Here is a 24,627-nt window from a genome sequence, read left to right as displayed (position 1 = left end):
CCCAGTCTTACCTTTAAGGAAGGAGAACTCATTATATCACATAGTGTTTTGTTTCATCGGCTGGCAGCTTAGACACTTAAAAAGTTCTTAAATAGTAATGTAAATCCTATCTACTCAGTAAAGTCCCCAGGCGATTCCCTTCGATAAGAAAAGATTTAGTTTCATCCTAGTTAAGCATTTTTACATCTTATATTTTAGCAGATGTTCTCCAAATACTTAACCTTGACTAAACCATACTCAGCATCTATTAACAAACGATAGTTTGCATAGTTTTTCACCTCTTTTAAAAAACCCTGTTCATGGACACAATAATCCATATATTAGTAGATAAAACAATTTCATAAAACGTTTCTACCACATCCTAAGTATCATTCTTTTCATTCTCAAAAGATTCCCATATATTAAGTTTATAATTACATTCATATTCTTTCTGCTTATACAATCACTTAAGATTCCTTTGCTTCTTCTTTTACACAATTCATGCAGAAAATCTATATGGTTGCTAGGAATCAAAAACAATTTGACAGCACATAATTAGTCATCATTCTAACACAGTACTTTGCTTATTTACTGGGAAATAAAACCATTGACCTAAGGTTTTGAACAGACAGGTATGAGATTGTTCTATCAATATATTTGTTAAAGGAAGCCCTGTACTAACAAAGATCTGGATGAAGATCCAAGTGACAGGTGCCACAACTCACACTGATGTGGCGAAGTTAAGTATTGAAAATATAGATATCTACTTATCAGTATACAAATTTAGAAAAAACAGAACATTTGCCATACATCTGTATGCATCTGCAGTTGACTTTAATATCCCATGTCTGTTATTCCCAATGGCCCAATGTAGTTTGTTTATACAAAATGCCCTTTGTAGAGAGTCCGGAAGACATTATTTATAGCCTCCCCAAGTTTTGCTGAGTTAAAATAATCTAAGAATACCTGCCCTTCACCATGGGAAAATGAGCACAGATGTTTTGTACAAAATCAGCATTAAGACTCTTTTTAAAAAAATACTTTTAAAAGAAGAAACTCTGCATCCATACATGTTTAGAATAAACTGCAGGGGGAAAAAGAAGTTACTACATAGCAGCAGGACTAGATTAGATTTTTTGATTTTTCCATGGTGTCCTTGGATAGATAAACCACCCAATAGACCATGTTAAATGCTCCAAAAGTGACAGGAAACAAAATGCGTGCATATTTGTCTATCTTACTGGTGCCAGAGCTGCAGGCTGATGGAGCAGGAGGAGAAGTGAGGCATGGGGATTTTGTGGACATTCCCAAAGCATTTGTGGTAGTCTTAATCTCCTCCAGTCTAGATCCAAGTAAATGATGAATGGATGGAGATCCCATGATGCCCTGCTGGGCCATATAACCAGTTAAAACTGGGCTGGATGGAGGAGCTGAAGGAGTTGCTCTTGCAGAAGCCAGTGTTTCTGATATATTAATTCGGCTGAACGGGTTTGGACTTGAAGCTGAAGGCGATCGGGGCATAATGTCCAAGGGCCCCTGAGTTAATGAATTGTTTCCTGGGTCAATTCTTTTGGCAGTCTCCAAATCTGTGTTTGTTCTTTTCCTCACTTTTGAATTTGAATCTGTACACTGCAGTATTAAAAGAATATCATCAGTGATTTTGAAAATCAATATTCACACAGAAGCCAAAAATAATAAAAATGCCATTTGATTTTTTTTGTCAGGTGTCCTGGATAAAGACAGGAAACACAACTAGATGAGTTAATACTAATTTATCATAAGGCTACATGAACAGACACTATGAACTTTGTATCATCACTTTTAACCATCTGATCAATTAGGGCAGTCCTTCCTAAATTTCTTCCTCTGACCATTAAGCCCTTGGGGGTTCCCACTTCTCTTGTCTGTTTCCTAGGCAACATTTCTTTCCCTTGTCCCCCAAGGTCAACTACAGATTCTATTACATTTGACAATATTTTTAATAGCAAAAGAACAAAAATCAGCATAATTTTGATAACTTAGAAATGGTATTTAGCTGTTCAGTGTAAATCTATTGGTTACCAGATCAAATCTGACAAGAGGTTTAATCTTCCAAACTTTCATGCTTGTGCTGGAGCGCATCCTCAGGGAACTTCTGCCTACCAGAATGTGTGCTTTGGGCTATTCTATGCATAGTATTTATGTGGTGCCTGGTTGTGTGTAGCTTTTTATTTGTTGATTGGGATGTTGATGGCTGGCTATTAAGTGTTAGCTGTTGTTTCCCTGTGCTGCCAAGTCTTTGGCTCCTAAGTACCTGATAAGTTAGTGGTAAATCAGCACTCCTGTTGACTGACAAGGGACCCATTTCCTATTTTTCTATTGGTTACCACTACGTATATGTCTTACTATATAAGGGCAAAAAAAATGTTGTCTTTTTGTTTCCCAGGTCTATTTTATTATGATAATTCATTTATTTCTAAGAAGTATATGTCATCTTATCACAAATAGAGATGTAAAATAAAAAATACAACATTTACACACATCAAACAACAATTACAATGGATATAAAAACTTTTACACCCAGCTGTTACAAACTTTTAATAGTTTACATTGTTAAAATGGCAGGTTTTTGAGATTTTAAACAAATTAGACCAAGATAAATCACTTTAATATAACATATAACCTGTAGAATTTAATTGAAAAACAATCTGAAATCTTTTGGAGGAAGATAAAAATAATATATATTATTATTACTCCCAGAAGCACGAAGCTGAAGACACCAGCCTGAAGATGACGAATGTGACTTCGTCGAAACATCGCCAGGACACTTCCAATTTTACGCGGGAGAGAACCCGAATGACCAAAGACCTACATACAAACACCTGTGAAAACCTCAGAAAACATATATATATATATATATATATATATATATATATATATATATATATATATATATATATATATATATATAATAACATAGTTGCCTAAGTGTGCACACCTTCTTAAAATCTACATTCCCCACCCAGCTCCAAGGATGGGGCATGACCTCTCAAACCACAAAAGGAGTCAGGCAACAACAATTAGAATATTAAAAGACACACTCTTGTATCAATTAAAGTTCATTTCGCAACAAACTTGGACATCTAAATCACAAAGCCCGCAAATCATATAAAAACCCATCTACTCTCCAGACCACTTTTCAGTTGTCCCAGAACCAACTGCTATGTCACTTCACTTCTGACCTATAAGTAAAGGGACTTCCTTTCCAACAGCTAGCTTAATGTCTCTATTTTGCTCCAGCAGCACTCTCGTTTGTTCACCCATCTGGAGAAGCGAGCCCAATTTCTTCCAACAATTGGAAGGTTTCAGTCAGGAGAAGGGTACAAAAACATTTCCAAGGTATTGGATATACCATGGAACATAGTGAAGACAGTCATCAACAAATGGAGAAAATATAGCATAAAAGTGACATTACCAACTACTGGATGCCTCTCCAAAATTTATGAAAAAACAAGAAAACTGGTCTGAAAGGCTGCCAAAAGGCCTACAGCAACACTAAAGGTAAGTACTGGTTGTGTACTACAAGTGACAACAATCTTCTATATTTTTCATATGTCTGGGCTGTGTGGTAGAGTGGCAAGATGGAAGGTTATTCTTAAAAGAAAAACAATGAAGCCCAGCTACATTTTGCAAAAGCATACATTACATCTGACAAAAGTATGTGAGAAAATGTGCTGATAAAAGACAAATACTTTCTGATAAAAGACAAATACTTTCTGATAAAAGACAAATACTGAAGGATGCAGAGGTGATGAGAGGTTCTGAATGTAAGACAAATAATTTTAGTAGTGTCAAGAGGAGGTGTGGGAAAAAATAGTATGAAATTGAAAGGACCTTATTTGTGCTTATGATTTTATTATGCTTAAGCTTGACATTAGTAGTGTTATTTTGTAGCTATTTTATATAAATTTTNTAGGGAGGGGGAAGGTGAGTTAGCCTGGATTGATGTGTATGAGTCATCATCCTGCAATTTGTTTTTCTGTGCTTCCTTGCTCCTGGTACAGGGACTTGGATCTCTTTGTTTTGAAAAAGTATAAAAGGTAGAAGAAAACTCTACTGGGTGTGCCTTTGTTCCTCTAAGCAGCCACGAAGAGGGAGAAGGTTACCCAACTGACAAAAGTATGTGAGAAAATGTGCTGTGGTCTGATGGGACAAGGTTGGACTTTTTTGCCATAATTCCAAAAAGTATGTTTTACACAGAAACAGCACCAAAAGTACACCATACCCACGGTGAAGCATGTGATGGCAGCCTTATCCTTTGGGACTGCTTTTCTTCAACTGGAACTGAGGCCTTAATCAAAGTGGAGGGAATTATAAACAGTTCCAAATATCAGTGAATCTTGGCACAAAACCTTCAGGCCCCTGCTAAAATGCTGAAGATGAAGCAGAATTTCATCTTTCAACACAACAACCCAAGACATACTTCCAAATCAACAAAAGAATGGCTTCCCCAGAATAAGATCAAAGTTTTGGAATGGCTCAGCCATAGCCCCAGCCTGAATCCAATTGAAAATCTGTCTGGTAATATGAACAGGGCTGTGCACAGGAGATGCCGTCACAATCTGACAGATTTGGAGCACTTGTGCAAGGAAAAGTGGGTAAAGATTCCCATGGCAAGATGTGTCATGCTGATAAGCTCCTAACCCAAAAGTCTGTCATAAAATCAAAAGGTACTTCAACAAAGTATTAGTTGAAGGGAGTGCAAACTTATGCAACCACATTATTGTACATTTTCCCTAAAATATATATTTTCAATTGAAAAACAATCTGAAAACTTCAGTTTGTTTTTCAGTTGAATTCTACAGCTTATATGTTATATTAAAGAAATATTGCATTCTCAGGATGGGACTCAAGAAAAATCCGGGTTCTCAGGGTGAGACACAGGGTGGGAAGAGGAAGAAAGCAGCAGGGGTGGGGAAAGAGCTAGGGGGGGGGATGGGAAAAAAATCTCCTTAGAAAAAATGTTTATGTGCTTTAAATGTTGTTTTAAACATATAATAAATTTATCCTTGCCTACATATACTAAAAGAAGGGATCTAAAAGCGTAGTTGATTTAATTGTTTCTGATAAAAGACAAATACTGAAGGATGCAGAGGTGATGAGAGGTTCTGAATGTAAGACAAATAATTTTAGTAGTGTCAAGAGGAGGTGTGGGAAAAAATAGTATGAAATTGAAAGGACCTTATTTGTGCTTATGATTTTATTATGCTTAAGCTTGACATTAGTAGTGTTATTTTGTAGCTATTTTATATAAATTTTNTAGGGAGGGGGAAGGTGAGTTAGCCTGGATTGATGTGTATGAGTCATCATCCTGCAATTTGTTTTTCTGTGCTTCCTTGCTCCTGGTACAGGGACTTGGATCTCTTTGTTTTGAAAAAGTATAAAAGGTAGAAGAAAACTCTACTGGGTGTGCCTTTGTTCCTCTAAGCAGCCACGAAGAGGGAGAAGGTTACCCAACTCTGTCTTGGCCAAAATAAAGTTGTTTTCTTTGCTGAAACCTCGGCTCAGGAGTTTCTTTTGGCTCTTTGAAATTTCTGAGTAGCACAGAGAAGTTGTAGGGTGATGTCCGGTGATGTTGCTGAAGAATAAACCCGGGGGAAGAATAGACCCGGGTCCAATTTTTGCCTGACAGTGGGTCCAATTGGACTAAAAGTCGCCCCGAAGAGGTGGCTACCAAGGGGTGAAGCTTCGAAGACCGCGGGTCAGTGGTAGACGGCTCACTGGATCCGAAGAAGCCCTCAGAATCGGCAGAAGAAAGGCGGACTGCATTTATGCGGTCCACCATTACCAGCTGATCGTCTGAGACAAAGAAGAAGCTTAGAGCAGCAGCAAATAGCTGAGCTGGGTCAGAATACTTTTTCCTTTCTCACTAGAAGTGGATTCCTATTTGGCAAATAGATCTTTTACAGCTTGAGAGCGAAGCCTTTACTTTTAGGGAAGAGGTGGAATTTTTCCTTTCCTTCCCTCCCTCCTGAATTCAAGCGGCGGTTTAAGCCTTTTGGCAACTTAAAAACTTTCTATATTTTAAAGCTGTCTGAGGCATAAGATAAATTTTGGAAGCTCCTGCTTTTATAGAGATTTTTTGTCTTTGTTCTTTGTTGAAAAGCCACTGCAATTTTTACTTTTTAAACTTTTTAAACTTTTACTTTTGACCATTTTTTTCCTCTTTTTTTCCCCTTTTAAACGTGCTGGGAATGGATACTTAGTGTCACCTTGTGGTTACATTGAGAACTATGTCCACTTTCTCTTGACTGGAGCTTATTTAGATTAGAATTTTGGCTGCATGCCCAGACATTGTTTATTTGGAAGTCCTTGAAACTTTGCTGGAGAAAAGATTTTCTTTTGGTTTACCTGGCTTTATAAGATTATATCTATAAACAAATAGTATTTGGCGCCATCTGACTTCCCTGGATTATAAACACTGCGTGCTTTGGAACTATAACAAGCTGTCTTAGAAGAATTGAAAATTAAGAAATTTCCTAGAACAGAATTTGGTGGATTATAATTTTGACATTTTTGCTTTTTTCTTTTTCTTTTCTTTTTTCTTTTTTCCTTTTTATTTTTGGAACATTTTTCTTTCTCCTTTTTTTTCTCCCTTCTTTTTACCCTGTTGCTATTTTTACTTCTTTTTTTCTTTTTCTTTTTAACTATTTTTATGGATTTCCCCTCCTAACTAATAGAAGCCTATTGGGTTATAAAAGCTGGCCATTTGGCTACCTGGTGGATTACAATATAAGAAGTAAAGACAAAGATGAGAGCTTCAAACCCATCTAAACTTGGGGAAAAAGGATCTTCTGCCCCTGCCTCGACTTCTACAAGTCCAGTATATCAGAAATCAATTACGACAATGCTGCAGCAAGAAAAGATGGATGTTCACCAAAAAGATACTCAAGCAATTTTGCAAGCAATTGCAGCTCAGATGGCAACTTCGACAAAAAAACATGAAGAGTTGAAAAATGACCTTGACAAAATGAATAAAAAAAGTAACACTATAGATTCCCAAATTAAAAAATTTTAAGCAGATGATTACAGACAATCAGCAAAGAATTCAAAAAATGGAAGACAAATCAGTTGAAGTTGACCAGAAACTAGAAGCCTTAAAAGATGAAAATGAAAAATTGGCCCAAATAAATGGAGATTGGAAGACTTGTTAGCGGCTATAGAAATGGAAAAGGCCTCATATTTTCTAAGATTCCAAAATATAATAGAAGACAAGGCAGAGGATCTCTTAGATTTTATAACTGAGTTACTGGCAGATGCTCTAGGAATGGGGAAGATCCAAATAGAAGGAGAATTGGATCAGATTTATAGAGTCAATTCAAACTATGCTAGAAGAAATAAAGTGCCCAGGGAAGTGCATGTTAGATTTCTTAAAAGATCCACAAGAGATGAGATTCTGAGAAAAGTAAGAGATCAACCGTTAAAATATAAAGAAAAAGAAATAGTAGTTCTCAAACAAATCCCTAGAAAGATAAGAGAGGCCCGAAGAGACTATCAGTTCTTAACCAGGAAATTGGCTGAAAAAGGAGTGAATTTTAGATGGTTGATTCCAGAAAGGATCTTAATCTACTGGGACACAAAAAGATAAAGACTGGACACATTGCTTAAAGCATTGGAGTTTTTTTGACAATCACAAAGCATTTTTTGGAAAAAGGTGATCCTGAACCTAAGAAACAAGAAGAAACAGTAGTTGAAGGAGCGGCTAAATAAACAGAGAAGGAAGAAGTAAAAAATACATACTCAGAAGAAGGAGCAAGACTGAGAGACCAGAGACAGATAAAATCGACTAGAAGACTGAGATCTAGATATAATTGAAAGAGATGGAGGAGACTGGGATTTTATCAATAAATATAAATGGACTAAATTCTCCTTTAAAAAGGAGAAATTTTTTACAAGACTACAAAAACTAAAAATGGACATAATTTGCCTCCAAGAAACACACATTAAGAGACAACATTTCAAAATCCTAGAACAACTGAAAATTGGCAAACTTTATTTTACACTTGCATCTCAAAAGAAAAAAGGAATAGCCCTTTATATTAAAGAAAAGATGAACTCCAAACAAATTTATAAAGATGAAAAGGGGAGAATATTAATGGTGGAAATTATGGTGGATCAAAAACAGATATTGATGATAGCAATATATGCACCTAATGATAAGCAAGAGCAATTTTATCAAAAACTACACAAGAAAATACTGGCCTTAAATTACCAAAATCTTTGTATAATGGGAGACTTTAATACAATAGTAGATGCGACTTTGGATTATAAAAGCCATAAGCAAGGGAGAAAAGGAGGAAATATACTACCTAAAGCGTTCTCAAAAATGATAGAAGAATTGTGTATCCAAGACATATGGAGAGAGAAAACCTCAGAAAAACTACAATATACATTTTATTCAAATAGACATAAATCATGGTCTAATACTGATATGTTATGGACATCTTTGGACTTGAAAATGATAATGCAAAATGTGGAGATAGAAACTAATGTTTGGGCAGACCACAACCCAATAAAAATGACCTGGAAAGAAATTAAGAAAAAACTAAGATGGTTTCTGAATAAATCTATACTGAAAGAAAAGGAAATGGATTTTTTTTAAAAAATAAACAAGAAAGAAGAAACATCCCTTTAAAATGTATGGGACACTGCCAAAGCATTCTTCAGAGTGTTGGCTATAACCTATGCTTCTAAAAAGAATAAAGAAAAGAAATGACTACAGTTAAAGCTGAGAGAAGAACTTAAAAAATTGGAACTAGAGTTACAAACAGATCCACAAAAGAAAGTGCTCAAGAAACAAATGGAGATAATAAAGCATAAATTAAACCTGGCTGAGACGGAAATAATGGCTCAACAGATTAAACAAACTAAACAGAATTTCTTTGAAAATGCTAATAAGCCGGGGAGATGGTTAGCATATAGATTGAAGAAAGAAAAAGAAAAAATAATGATAAATAAGCTATAAGATTCAAAAGGAGAATTACAGTTCCAAAATGACACAATGAAAAAAATTATTAAAGACTACTATGAGATACTTTATAATGCAGAGGAAGTTCCTAAAGAAAAAATACAGTTGTACTTAAAAAAAGCAGACTTGCCAAAAATCCCGAACAATATTCGAAATATAATAAATGGAAAAATATCAATGATGAAGATTATAGAAGCCATAAAAAGGCAAAAAAAAGAAGATAAGACCAGATGGACTTCCCACAGAATTTTATATAGCATTACAAATGTATTAAGCCCGACTTTGAAAGAACTGTGTAATGAAATATTTTTGGAGACTAAAAGTCATGGACTGAAGCTAATATTACCTTAATACCTAAAGAAGATACTAATCTCATACAAATAAAAAACTATAGACCAATATCGCTATTAAATGTGGATTATAAAATCTTTGCTTTTATAATGGCAGAAGGAATTAAGAAATTCTTGACTGAATTTATACACACAGATCAAAATGGCTTTCTACCTAAAAGACAGATAAAAAATAACTTAAGAATGATTTTGGATGTTTTAGAGTACTATGAAAACCACCCAGGGAAACAGATGGCATTAATATTTCTTGACGCGCAAAAAGTGTTTGATAATCTAAACTGGCAATTTGTGTTCCAGCAGTTGGTGGGAATGGACTTTGGGGAAAATTTCATAAATGCAATTCAAACAATTCAAACTGCTAGAATAATTTTAAATGGAGATTATACAGAAAATTTTGATATCAAAAAAGGTACAAGACAGGGATGTCCATTATCCCCATTGTTATTTATATTAAAATTGGAAGTATTGACTAGAAATATTAAACAAGATATAGAAATTAAAGGATTGGAGAGAAAAGATCAAAAATATAAATTACAAGCCTTTGCGGATGACTTGATCTTTATCTTGGAGGAGCCATTTGAAACAACTACTAAATTGTTGGAGAAAATAGAAAAATTTGGAGAAGTGGCAGGCTTGAAAATAAACAGAGAAAAGACTAAAATATTAACAAAGAACTTAACAGATAAACAAAAAAGTCAGCTTACAAAAAAGACAAATCTGCAAATAGTTAAAAAAGCTAATTACTTAGGAATCTACTTAACAGCAAGATGTGTAACATTAAAAGAAGACAACTATGAAATATTGTTAAAATAAATAAAATTGGACTTGGAAAAGTGGAAAAATCTTCAACTATCTTTGTTAGGAAGAATAGCTACAGTGAAAATGAATATCTTACCGAAAATATTCTTTTTATTTCAAATGATTCCTGTAAAATTGGGAAAGGTCTTTTTTGATGACCTAAATGCAACAATACTGAGATTTATTTGGCAAGGGGAAAAAGCACAAATTAAAGTGAAAATGCTGCAAGAAGCTAAAGATAGTGGAGGATTTGGACTCCCGGACTGGAGACTATATTATCAAGCAGCTATTCTACCATGGCTTAAAGAATGGATAATGCTGAGAAATAAAAGACTACTGTACCTAGAGGAGCATGACCTACCAATTGGTTGGCATGCCTTCCTATGGTATGGGAAAAATAAAACACACAGATATTTTCAAAACCATTTTATAAGGAATGCACTTCTTTTAGAATGGGGAAGAATAAAGGAGAAAATTTATATTAAGCTACCTGAATGGCTTTCAACAATGGAAGCTTTTGCTTACCCAAATTTAATTAACTATGATAAAGTCGTGACTTATAAAGATATCTTGGATAACAAAGGAAAATTGAAAGATAGACAAGATTTACAATGACAAGGTATTGATTTAGCATGGTGGCCATATTTGCAAATTCAAACGAGATACGAAAAAGATGTAAAGACAACGGGATTTTATAAAGAACAGACAGAATTTGATCAAATATTGTTAAAAACAGATGAAAACTTGATTAAGAAACTCTATAGATTTCTGCTAAATTTAAAGATGGAAGAAGAACAAGTAAAAGAAACAATGATAGCATGGACAAAAAACTTTGGATATTCTATAGATTTGGAAGACTGGCAAAAATTATGGGATAGAAATATCAAATTGACTAAAGCAGTCTCATATAAAGAAAATGTGTATAAAATGTTTTATAGATGGCATATGACACCAGTAAGATTAGCAAAAATGTTTAAAAATACTTCGAATAATTGCTGGAAATGTAAACAAAGGCCAGGTACTTACTATCATATCTGGTGGACATGCCCTAAACCAAAAATGTTTTGGGTTAAGATACATACATGGTTGGAAAAGATGATTAAAAAACAGATAGAATTTAAACCAGAACTATTTTTGTTAGGAATATTAGTACCTAATCATGAGAAGGAGAATGAATATTTAATATTGCATGTATTGACAGCAGCGAAAATAGTATTTGCCCAATACTGGAAAAATGAAAACTTACCAACTGAAGAGGTTTTAATTAAGAAAATCTTAGAATGTGCAGAAATGGATAGATTGACTTTAGAGATTAAAGAGAAAGAAGATTCAGTTTACTTTAGAACATGGGATAACTTTTACCAATGGTTAGGAAAACGAACTAGTGAGAAACAAATGTGATATGTTATTTTGAATACATACTAGTAAGAAGAATGATATGCATTGATTAATTGATACTGTTTATGATTATTGTTTATTACACTTACTATCTATCACTATATCAACTATTGTTAATTGAACATATGTACCCGGACAATAGTTTATTTGCTAAAGATTGAAAATGTTATTGGGGGGCTTCTGGTTCCGGATCGCGGTGTGTGCAGTCTTGTGGAGAGCTCTGTCTCTTCGCCGGCTGCTTTCCCTCCACCGGTAGACCCTCAATCGGGTCAAAAAGTCACCCTGGAGGGGCGACCACTGTCGAGGAGGCCCTCGTTGAACGCGGAAGGGCGGCAGCTCCTTCTGCAGTCCGAGCTAGCTCCTTAGGGCCGTCGGAGAAAAGATCGGCCAGTAAAATGGCCGATCACCCAGCTGCACCAGCCGAAAGTCAGAAGAACAGCTAAGCGTGAAGAACCACTGTGGAGAAATCCAGGTGAGACCTTTCCTTCCCTCCCTTAGCCCCAATTATTTTCCTGTAAAAAGCCTCTGAATGACTTCCCTGCCTTAAGAGAGTGGTGTTTGCTTACTTGGGAAAAAAGCTTGGAACAAAACTACAAAACAGTAAATTTTAATTGGATATTTAATTTTTTGGATATTTTGGGGCCCTGAAAAAATCCTTATCATAGAACATTATTATTATTTTATCTACTATGCTGGAGATATTTCCTTTTTTTCTCTCTACTTTTTTTAATGAGATAAAAGCTTTTTAATTTGAAAAAAAAAAGATTTTACAGCCTACTGAGGACATCTTGTGGTGAAATGTGTTACTGCAATTGTACTTTCTCTTGGTGTTTGAAGATGGATTTGACCTTCAAATGATAATAAAAGGGAAAAGATAAAGGCTTTGAAACAGCTGTGGGTTGAATTTGCTTACTAGAAATTGTGGAGGTGGATATTTGTTGACTTTTAATAAATATAGCTTCTACTAAAAGACTATTTTATTATGGAAATGGAGGAATCTTACCCACAGCTTGATTATGAGCTTATATTGGAAAAAATCCTGGAAGCTACAAAGTACATGAAATCCTGGAGAAAAATTAAAGATCATATTGCAGAACCACAAACTGAATTTCAAATTTTAAAGGACCAACCTATAGGCCAAGGAACAATAAAGGAGGAACAGATTAGCTTTAAAGAGGCCTATATGCAACAATACACACAATCTAAAGAGATGGAGGAAGAAGCTACTGATTAATTGAGCTATAGAAAAACGCTTGACTTAAAATCTCAAATTGAGACTCTAATTGATCATTCCACAAGTCAACTAATCACTACAGAAGAGGATATTTCACAAGTCTACGTAAAAATTATGGAGAACTCTGAGGATCAAAGAATGACTTCAACTGGAATACTTGCAGTCTTAAAAGCAACAGGAACTGACTTCCAGATGTGATCTATTGAAAGCTGTGATAATCTGGATAATCAACTAGTAACAACAACATGGAACAAAATTGACTATACTACCCAGATGATACTGGAAGAAGGGGAAGAGAACTTAGACCAGATTGATGTGTCGATAAATACCCGTACTCAAATATTGAGATTTGATGATACACACGCGGTATTATGGAAACCGGCCTGGCATAGAAAGAAAGCTAGAGTTAGATTTAAAAATGTGATTTAAAATTTTACTTAATGGGTTAAAAAGGCTTTAGAGATCTGGACTGATTTAACAATTAACCGAGTATGTGAAGTTAGTAAGATGATATTTTTGGATTTACATAGATGTAATGTTATTGATGATTGTTTTGACTGATTGAATTTCATGTAGAAATGGATTAATCTAAATATGTTATACTATCTGAGGGAAATAGAGAGGGAACTTTTAATGAATTAATTTGAGTTATATATGTATGCCTTTGTTTTTAGATGATTGATTACCCCATCACCATGGTGTTTCTTGAGCACTCTGATGTAAAAATAAAAAAACAACAATAAAACTTGTTTATAAAAGAAAATGTTATTGGGGGATAACCCCAATGTTGATCCCAACCCTGTCCTAATCCCAATCTTGATCCCAACTCCATCCTAAACCTTAATCCCTATCCCGATCCTATTTTATCCCTAACCCTATAAAACTCAATAAACCTTTTTTTAAAAAAAGAAGTTTGCGAAGGCTGAGTGGAAAACCTTACAAAATGAAAGAAATAAAAGAAACATGAGAGAAAATAGGAAGGAAAGATAAGCATGTCATATATAAAATGGCATTAAAAGACACTTGGAAAAGATTGAAAAGAGAAGCATGTATAATTATGCTAATGGCAACTATAGAAAGAGCTGCTTGGGGGAATGAAGTGAGACTATGAATTTAAAAAATGCATAAAAGCGAATAACAAAATAGAGGATGAAAGATGTTCTGTAACTTGCATATAGAGGAAAAAGAGCTGAAAGAATATAATGAAAGAGAACAAGGGATGATTAAAATAAAGCAAAAGAATGTTGAAAAATGATTATACATGTCGTAACTGGAGAAATGTTAAAAGGATGGATGTGGATGGCTTATGGATTGGTTGTGTAATTTGTTTAATGCACATTTCAAGTCTGCTGATTGGAAGAAAACTGGTATGGTTATCATAAGCAAAGGGAAAAGAAACAAGTTTGAATGAGAAAAAAAAACACAGGGATGTTTAAGGCTTGCACAGGTGTTTGGCAGAATTTTAATTGAAAGGGTAAAAAAAGTGACATAGAACAATATTTTGGGAGTGCTGTGTGACTTTATACCAGGCCAAGAGTGTACAAACCAGTGCTTTGCTCTTCAAATGTTAAGTGTAAAACCTATGTTTGTGGGGGGGGGCATATCTTTATATCTTTGTTGATTTAGAGAAAGTGTATGTTAATTAAGCAGTATCTTATGTAAATACTGAGTTAAAAGTTGCTAAATACAATTGGAGCAATATACGTTACTAGATTAGTGGAACATGAAAATGTATGATAACCTCCGATTTATATATTTAGGGATTGGTTATGATTTATTATTAAGTACAATTTATATTAATATATTATATTTATATTAATATTAATTTCTTATTGTTTATTATAAGGATTGGTTATAGTTACATTAGACATCTTTTTGGTGTGTATATTTGGTATGTATATATCTGTTTAGTTTTGTATGATTTGCAACCAATGTTAGATTGTATGCAGTAAAGAGTATGGATCTGAAAAGTAATGTATTGCTGTCTGAGATAAATGTATTTGACAGAGAACATAATTCCAAGTAATACATAAATAGCAAAAACTAGAATAGGTCTGTTGTTTTCAGAGGGAAACAAATGTTGTTCTCCACTAATCTCCAGAGGGTAAATGGTGAAATCACTTATGGCAGATGTTAGATTAAGAACATCCAGCAAAAAATAAAGAAAATTATAAAAAACTAAATATTGTTATGGAAAATGGAATGATCAGTCATTTTAGGAACTGCACAATGGACAATATTACCTACACTGATAACCATAGTAAGACAGGTAAATATCTGGTTTAAATGTACGTTACCATATTCTCAGATTTAGCTATGGATTTGTTGATGAGGCCAAATTATTTTAAGGTAATTAAGAAAACATAACACAAAAAACTCAGAATGAAACACTCCAAGCTGCAGAATTTTAATTGACATTAAAAAGGCAAATCCTGACTTCCGGTTCCGGTACGTGGCGACGCCGGTCGTTTCTGGGGACTTGTCTCCAGCCCGGCCGGGTTTTCGTCATTGGTAGACCCCCCGCTGGGTCGAAAGTTGCCCTGGAGGGACAACCACTGAGAAGGAGGCTTGCTGGTGGCTGCGGGAGAGCAGCAGCTTCTCCTACGGCTTCAGCTATTTCCTTAGGGCTGACGGAGCAACGATCGTCCTGCAAGATGGCCGATCAGCCTGCTGCACCAGCCGAAGTCACAATTACAGCTAAGCGATATTAGACCCACCGCGGAGGATCAGGGTGAGACTCCTTTAGTCCCTCTCTTTCCCTTACTTGGTCCTTTTTGCCTGAAAAAACTTGGGTTGGAATTATTTCCCTGTTTGGAAAGAGTGGCTTCTGTATGTGTGGGAAGAGAGGTGTTGAAATTTCTTAAAGACCATACTTTATTTTTACTCATTTTGGGATACAGAAAAAAAAACGCTTTTTTGAATTTTATTAAGAACTAACATTGGAAGAATATTTCTTTCTCCACTCTTTCCTTTAAAAGAGAGAAAAAAGGGGAAAAAATGGTGTCTGGAAAGGTTTCTTTTTTATTTACTGAGGACATCTAGTGGTGAAAAATTAATATTGCAACTATTTCTTGGATAAAAACCTGGCTTTCAAAATATTCCTGGAAGAGATAAGCTGGTGCAGCTGTGGGAAATGAGGGGGTGGACACTGTTTAACTATAGCCCTCATCAAAATAATAATAATAATAATAATAATAATAATAATAATAATAATAATAATAATAATAATAATAATAATAATAATAATAATAATAATAATAAATAAAATACTTTCTTTGACTACTTTTAAAATGGAGAAACTCCACTCTCATTTAAATTGTAAGCTTATACTGGAAAAGATTTATGAGGTTTCTGAAGAAATATGTGCTATAAGGAAAAGGATTACTACAGAACGAAAAGTTGATGCCACCCCAAACTTTCAAACTGATCTTCAGACTACATCTGTTTATGCTATAAACCAAAATATACCAGAAGAGGAACTAAAGGAAATTAAAGAGGAATTTGTTACAATGAAAGAGATCACTACAGAACTAAAAATCAGAAATTCTTCTTCAAATTTTAAAAGTGATGTTCAGAATATGCCTGACTACTCTACAAACCAAAATACACTAAAAGATGACTTCATTGAGGATACAGAGGAGCTTATTTCATCCTACAAGCATTTTATCTATATTTGTGAGGACCAGAAAAAACAAAGATGGAAATTTGAAATCTAAATGACAGGAAGCTCATTATTGCTTCAAATAACATCACAAGCAACAAAGAGAGATTTACCGGTTGGAAGGGAAGCGTTGTTGTGGAAACCTGCCTGGCAGAAAAAAAAAGCCTAGAATAAGACTGAAAAAAGAAATTTAAAATTATATATATTGGATATAAGGCATTTTAGAACTATGGACTGAGTTAAGGATTAGGTTTCTGAATAGAAATAAGAAAAAATGGGTGATTAATGTATGAAAAGTATTATATAATGGAATGAAGAAAAATGAAGAGATGTTTTAGATCGGGATTGAATTAATAGTTAATGGAATGTGATTTTAATAAGATGATGCGTTCGCTTTGATAATATGGATGATAGTAGGTTTGATAATTAATTGGATGAAAATAGACCCTTACCTAAGGGACTCAAATGATTTAAGGTTGTTACTATTTTGTTAAAACAAAAAAAAAATGATGGATTGATGGATGAGATATGTATAGGACAGATTAATGTTTATTTTAATTGGGAGAGATTTGTGGAAGAAATAAATAAGATCTATGATGAAATTAAAGAATTAGGACATAGTTAGAAGAGATACCTGAACTGATAATGTGCGTATTTGAAGTTAAATTTGATTATAGTTTTGTAATTGCATAAAGATTTAAAACAGGTTTAGGATTAATAGAAATTTAAGGTAGAAATAGTTTAAATAGTTTAAATATATAAGTTATTTGAGGGAAATAAAGAGGGAATATATGGTGCATTGATTGAATTACTTATGTATGTTCTGTTTTTGGATTTTTAATTACCTCAGCCCCACGGTGTGTCTTGAGCACTTTGTATTAATTAAAAAACTAATAAAATTTGTGTTTTTTTAAAAAGGCAAATCCTGCTCAGCATGAGCAAGTCTAAAAGAATGAATACACATACTATGTTGGTTTATTGAAATGATGCTAGAACTATTTTTAACATTTATATTTATGTCTGCTTATTATATAACTTGCTTGCAATAACTTATATTGTTGTCCTGTGGGAGGTTCCTATGAAAAGTGAGGATTACATGCTGGGATCACGAGGAACAAAAAATACTCCTTTAGATAAAACTAAGATGTAACTACTTTTACAACAGTAGCATTGGCAATTGCACTTCAAAGCAAAATGATGCAGACAGAGCTATATGAGGAACAAACAAAAGAGTGTGTTCTGGTAGAGAAAGTTGGCAGCCTTGAAGTCCATAAGCTAGAGAAACTTGTGAGTAACAAAAAGAACTGGGAGAGAAATGTATAAAAAAAGCATGATATAGAGAAAGGAAACTATTCCTCAGTGATGCCCAAAAGATAGCAAAACAAAAGGTGATTTGTTTGGCATATTTCTTCAGTTCACTATTTCTGTTTCTTGCTTATTGCTCTTTTGTGTCTACATTTTAAAGAATAAAGGCATTGTTTTTAGAATGGAAGGAAAGAAAAGCCAATAACAGCATAGGTAACTGAATGTGGCTATGAACACTGCAGTCATATTCCACCATAGGCAACAATGGTCTACAGTACTGATGTTAATTATTAAGCCCAAAAAATATTTATGATCTGTGAAGAGTTCATCCCAACATTACAGCACCCTGAACTATTTCAAGGAATATATAAATAGACTATGTATTGAACATCTACAAATTAGAAGCAAAGAATTTGATAAAAGTACTCCTGGGTGGGGTGCTTTTTTTAACAGGATTTCATAAATAGTTTGCCATGGCTTTCTTATTCCTAGGTTGAGAGAGTGACTGGCACAAGATCATTCAGTTTTCTTTGTGCTTAAGGCAGGACTTGAACTCCCAATTTCTAGCCCCGTGTCTTAATCACTACACCCAATTGGCTCACATATTATTTAAAGGAAAATTAATCTTGTGAGTATGGAAACTATGACACAGCTTTTTCTATTCAAGTTCACAGATCTGTATTGCCCGTTGAAATGTATAAGGATGGAGGGTGAAATATTCCCACAGTTATATGACTAATATTGTGCCTTAGAGGAAATGATGCAAACAGATTACAGTCAAAATTTACATATAAATTTGAAAAATTTCTGAAATCAAATATGAAGCATTCTATTCTCTTGAAAACATTGTTCAGGGAAGCTCTGCTGAAACTTTGCCCACAATTTTAAAGAAGAGAAGCAGCACACAGAAATTCTTTGAGATAATGCCTGACACTTTTTAAAGAGACACTGTGTAATGTATTGATGTGAATTACTTGGAAATGTTGAAAAAAAAGTCATAAGACTCTGTCAGTTAAGTGCCAGACTTTCTGTCTACATGCTCATTAACTTGTGTTAAAAGCGGGAACTAATACTTGAATCCTATTGGCTGCCGCCTAGTTGCTGAGTGTATAAATAAGGGTGGAGTGGCAGTTATCCAGGCTTCTGTTTAAACCTGAAATAAAGAGTTGTTGTTACACCTGCTGCTTCGTCAATGCCTCATCAATCACCAAACATAACGAAGGTGGGATGTGCTGCCAATCTCAAAGAGCTGAGTCACTAAGGGGGTAAAGCCAAGCGATGACGCCTTGGTTGGACCATGTTCCCCCCTCCATTCCTGTCAGTATGAAAACGCTGGAGGAAGAGCGCTCCCAAGGAACCATCCCTGGGAGATTAAAAGAAACCGTGGCAGCACAAGGCATTGCGAGGCCGAAAACACCGAAAACAACTGGCCAAACTCGGGCAACTCTCAGAATTCGATGTCGCACATGCAGAGAGGTGGAGCTCATATGTCGCGAGAGTTGAGAATTACTTAAGAGTCAACCAAGTTCGTGAAGACAGTTTGAAGGCCGCAACGCTGTTGTGCGTTTGTGGCCAGGCGACGTTCAAAATCGCTGAAAACTTAGTCCAGCTCCATTTGAGTCCGTTGCTTATTCTGAAAATACTCAAAGAACACTTTGAGCCGAAGCTATCAGTTATTGCCTGGAGGCCATGCCCACCCTGGTCACACCTACCCAGCCCTCCAAGGACAACCGCAATGCTGATGCGGCCCTCAATGAAATTGAGTTTGACACCCCTGCATTAGGGTGTTCCCATCTTTATACACAACATACAATAAACCAACACTATGTGAGGAAATACTGAAGGCACAAAGGGGGAAGAAGATGCAGTATAGGAAAGGTCAGAGGAATTTTAATGAATCCCTAGTTCTCTTCTTTGTATTTCTGAACTAGTTTCCTCTAATTCAGCAGTCCCCAACCTTTTGGGCATCAGGGACCGGTTCCATGGAGAGAGGTCTTTCTGCGGATCAGAGGGGGCATAGTTTTGTGTGCTGCCTCCACCCAGCAGATGGGGCTTCACTTGTTTGCAGAGTCTGGTTTCTGGCATGCTCAGCCCAGTGCCAGGGGTTGGGGATTCCTGCTCTAATTTATATTCCAATAAATTACCCTGATATACATTTTCTGAAGAAAATTCTTCTGAGTTTCATTGTGAATCAGGGTCAGAGCAAAACACTTCTTTTTCTAGTAAGATCAGGTCTGCGACTGTGAGCAGCATGGCAGACCTTGAGCAGCAGCAGTGCAGAGCTACGTGGCAGAGGAATGAAGTGCCCCAAGGAGTGACTAAGGGCAGTGAGGTGGATTAGCAGTGGCTGAGAGCAGCACAGAGGATCTACTGAACAGAGGTGCCCACAACAGCGGCTGAGAGCAATGCAGCAGACCAGCACTAGCTGAGAGCAGCATGGTGGACCAACTAAGCAGAGTGCCCACAATCAGTACATTATACCTGAAATCCCTGACAATGGCCAGGCAATTGAAGGCCAAGAAAGCGGGGGGGGGGGGGAAGATAAATACAAAACACTTGTTGACAGNGGGGGGGGGGGGGGGGGGGGGGGGGGGGGGGAAGATAAATACAAAACACTTGTTGACAGGGAGGAAAGGGATAAACTTTCAAGTCAGGGATCCATAAGGGGCCAAAACTCTGGAAAATTTTTAAATTTTAAAAAATCTCTGAATTCCTTTTCAATTTTTTCAATTTCTTTTTTTATTTCTTTTTTCAATTTTTAAATTTCTTGTTCCAATTTTAATTCTTTTTTCAACTCTCAAATATCATTTTTAATTTAAAATTGTTTTTTCAATTTTTAAATCTTTTTTATAAAATTCTTATTTAATTTTTTTAATTTTAAAACCTTTTTCAATTTTAAAATGTTTTTTCAATTTGTTTATAAAAATCTTTTTTCATTTTTTTCATTTTTTCAATTTCTTATTTCAATTAAACATTGAACTTTTTCTTACTTATTTTAATTCTTTAGAAAGTTTTAAATTCTTAATGATCTAAGACAGGGGTGTCAAACTGCCAGCCCAGGAGCCGGATGCATCATGGCAAAATCATGCCCATCCCACGTCACATGATGTTGCAAGTTTGACACCCCTGATCTAAAGAGAAAAAGAAGGGAGACAGGGAAGCCAATGAATTCAAGACAGAGAACAAAAGGTCAAGAATTATTGTAAACTATTGTAAACTAACACTTTGCAATACAGAGAATATTTAAATTTTAGAAAATTTAAATTTTTTAGCAAACAAAGAAAGAAAAAATCATGGAGATAGAAACTGACACTATAGTGACTTGCAAAGTGTGCCATATGTTTCAGCTTATGCCCACAGAAGACCCAAACTATGTATGTATCAAATGTAATCTATTTGAATTACTAGAACAAAAAGTAAAGGGTTTAGAGGCAACTATAGCCACTCTGAAACTCAATGACCAAAGCAAGAAAGCCCAGCCTAAACAATAAGACTACACCAAAATAAAACACAATAGGGAGCAGTTTCTAAAAAAATGATGACCCCCATACAGAATAGAATGGAACAGAACCGAACCGAAAAGAGTAGAATAGAATAGAGCTGGAAGGGGCCTTGGAGGTCTTCTAATCCAGCCCTCTGCTCAAGCAGGAGAACCTATACCATTTCAGACAAGTGACTGTCTAGCCTCTTTTTAAAAATCTCCAGTGATGGAGCGCCCACGATTTCTGGAGGCAAGCTATTCCACTGATTAATTGTCTTCACTGTTAGGAACTTTCTCCTTAATTCCAGGTTGCTTCTCTCTTTGATCAGTTTTCAACCATTGTTTCTTGTCCTGCCCTCTGGTGCTTTGATGAATAACGTGACCCCCTCTTCTTTGTGGCAGCTCCTCAAATACTGGAATACTGCTATCTCCCTTATTTCTTCTTTTCTTTAAACTAGCCAAACCCAAGTCCTGCAGCCATTCTTCGTATGTTTTAGTTTCCAGGCCTTTGATCATTTTAGTTGCTCTTCTCTGAATTTTTTTCCAAACTCTCAACATCTTTTTGGTGATATGGTGACCAAAATTGGCTGCAGTATTCCAGGTGTGGTCTTACTACGATTTTATAAATCGGTACAAATACCTCACGTGATCTTGATTCTATGCCTCTGTTTATACAACCCGGGATTGTATTAGCTTTTTTGGCGGCAGCTGCACACTGCTGGTTCATAGCTAAGTGATTGTCCACTAGGACTGGAAGGTCCCTCTCACAGTTACTGTTTTTAAACCAGGTCTTGCCCAATCTGTACTTGTACCTTTGATTTTTCCTGCCTAAATGTAAAACTTTGCTTTTTTCCACATTGAAACTCATTTGGTTGGCTAGGACCCATTGTTCAAGTTTGTCAAGATTTTTTTGGATCCTGAGTTTGTCTTCTGGGGTATTGGCTACTCCTGCCAGTTTGGTGTCATCTGCAAATTTGATGAGTTCCCCTTTAATTCCTTCATCTAAGTCATTTATGACGTTATTGAAGAGTACTGGGCCTAAGACAGAACCTTGTGGTACCCCACTGCTTACTTCTCTCCATGTGGATGTAGTGCCATTGAGGACTACTCGTTGCGTATGGATTGCTAGCCAGCTACAGATCCATCTGGTGGTGATGTTGTCTATTCCACCTTTTTTTTAGCTTACCAAGTAGTAGGTTGTGGTCTACTTTATCAAATGCCTTACTTGAAGTGTAAGTATACTACGTCCACAGTATTTCGCTGGTCTATTAGTTTAGTCACTTTGTCGAAGAATGAAATAAGATTGGTTTGGCATGATCTGTTTTTAACAGACCTGTGCTGGCTACTAGTTATAACTTTGTTTGCTTCTAGTTGTTCGCAGATCTGTTTTTTGATTATCGTTTCTAGGATCTTCCCAGGTATTGATGTTAAATTGATTGGTCTGTAGTTTCCTGGGTCTGTTTTTTCCCTCTTTCTTGAAGATGGGAACCACATTAGCCCTTTTCCAATCCTCAGGAATTTCCCCAGTGCTCCAGGATTTTTGAAAGATGTGATGCAATGGTTCTGAGATAAGATCTGCCAGCTCCTTCAGAACTGGGATGTAATCTGTCAAGCCCCGGTGATTTATATTTGTCAGGGTCAGATAGATGTTCTCTTACCATTTTCCTGCTTATTTTAATTTTTGTTTCTAATTTGTCTTTTGCAGTGGTTTTTTTTGGTATGTTGGACTATAGTTTCTTTTTGTGTGAAAACTGATGCAAAGTATGAATTAAGCAGCTCTGCTTTGTCCCTATTGCTTGTTATTTCCTTGCCATCTTCTCTCTTTAGTGGACCTAGAGTTTCCTTGGCTTTTTTCTTGTTGTTAATATGTTGGAAGAAACTTTTTTTATTATCCATGATTTCTGTTGCAACTCTTTGTTCGTTCTGAGCCTTTGCTTTCCTGACTTCATCTTTGCATGTTCTGGCTGTCTGCTGATAATTAGCCTTAATTATGTGCCCCTCTTTCCATTTTTTGTATTTGTCCTTTTTGCTTTTCTGATTGTAAGAGAGATCTTTGTGCAGCCTTGCTGGTTTCTTCTTGAATTTCTTGTTTTTCTTTTTCAGTAGTATTGTGCTGGACTGGGCTTTTATGATCACATTTTAGAGTTTCCCATGCTTCTTGGGTTGTTTTTCCCTTTAGGATTTTCATCTGGGATCTTTCCTAGGTTCTCTCTGAGTTTGTCAAAGTCAGCTTTTTTGAAGTTCAAGACACTGGTTGGATTGTCTTCTCTTGCTAGTGTTTGTGTTATATTAAATTCCAGTATGAAGTGGTCACTTTCGCCCAAGGTTCCGGCAACTTCCAACTCCATCACTTCTTTTCTATTAGTTAGAATTAAGTCCAGTATGGCTTTACGTCTAGTTCCCTCCTTCACTTTTTGGATGACAAAGTTGTCAGCTAGGTTGGTTAGGAATGTGTTTGATCTCCCGCTCGCTGCAGAGTTTATCTCCCAGTTGATATCTGGATAGTTGAAGTCTCCCATTACTACTGTGGTATGCTTCCTACATATATTTGTTAGCTGGCTGGCAAAGAGGTCATCTATTTTTTCTGATTGGTTGGGTGGCCTGTAATATACACCTATGGTAATGTCACTTTTTTTCTTTTATATTGTCCCATATACATTTTGGAGAGATTTTATCTTGGATCATGTGCATTTCTGTAGATATGTAGTATTCTCTTATATGTAGTGCAACTCCCCCTCCTCTTTTTGTAGACCTGTTTCTTTTGAACAATTTGTATCCATCCATCAGTCCATTCCATTCATGGGTTTCGTCCACCAGGTTTCTGTAAATATGTCATAAGAAGACAAAACTCTTGGAATAGTTCTTCCAACAGGAATCATTTATTAAGAGAAAGTGGTTGTAGGTGTTCTAGACAGGACTTGGGGTCCAAGCTCTCCCATTCAAGGTTTTAAGGGGTCCCCCAGTAGCCCCACCCCATCACCCCCTTCTTCCAGCCACAGTCCCAGGCATTACATTCCCACCCCCTTTTCCTCACTGCCGGGAAAGGGGACTTCAGAGAGGATTACATGAAAGGTAATAGCTCCATTGTTATGGTTAGTCCTTTTGGTGATATCCACATTCAGTCCCCTTGAAGTTGAAATGGAGGAAGTGAGAGCCATAAAACCCCTCTGCTCATCTCCCTCCCCCTTCATCGTATGACAGAATCCAGAGAGCGCAGAAATGGGGTTTTCCATAGTCGATAACTAGAGATGAATTATAATTGGATTCTGACATCCTGCCCCCTTAAAAATAAGATAGATCCACCTGAAAGAAAACAAAACAGGTATAAAAGTTAGTCAGGCTTGTTAGGATACTTTGAGTGAAATTTCTCAAAGTATCCTAACAGGGCTGAGAGAGGGGCTGAGAGAGATGAAA

The 24,627-nt window shown here is 35.8% G+C and overlaps 1 protein-coding gene across 1 annotated transcript in view; it reads right to left on the bottom strand.

Moving 5' to 3' along the window:
- Positions 1-1,101: 1,101 nt before the first annotated feature.
- The window catches only part of LOC107294484 (gamma-aminobutyric acid receptor subunit alpha-4-like), a gene marked incomplete at its 5' end in the record, with an annotated part of 52,341 nt that continues 28,815 nt past the window's right edge, over positions 1,102-24,627 (bottom strand). The window contains one exon of the mRNA XM_015823718.1: positions 1,102-1,608. Coding sequence (XP_015679204.1) covers positions 1,102-1,608 — 507 coding nt within the window. The remainder of the gene's footprint in view (positions 1,609-24,627) is intronic.

Source organism: Protobothrops mucrosquamatus, unplaced genomic scaffold (genome assembly GCF_001527695.2).
Source record: "Protobothrops mucrosquamatus isolate PMUCROS unplaced genomic scaffold, P.Mucros_1.0 scaffold1964, whole genome shotgun sequence".
NCBI lineage: Eukaryota > Metazoa > Chordata > Lepidosauria > Squamata > Viperidae > Protobothrops > Protobothrops mucrosquamatus.
Note: the sequence above shows the minus strand (reverse complement) of the source record. Positions and strands in the feature narration are given on the sequence as shown.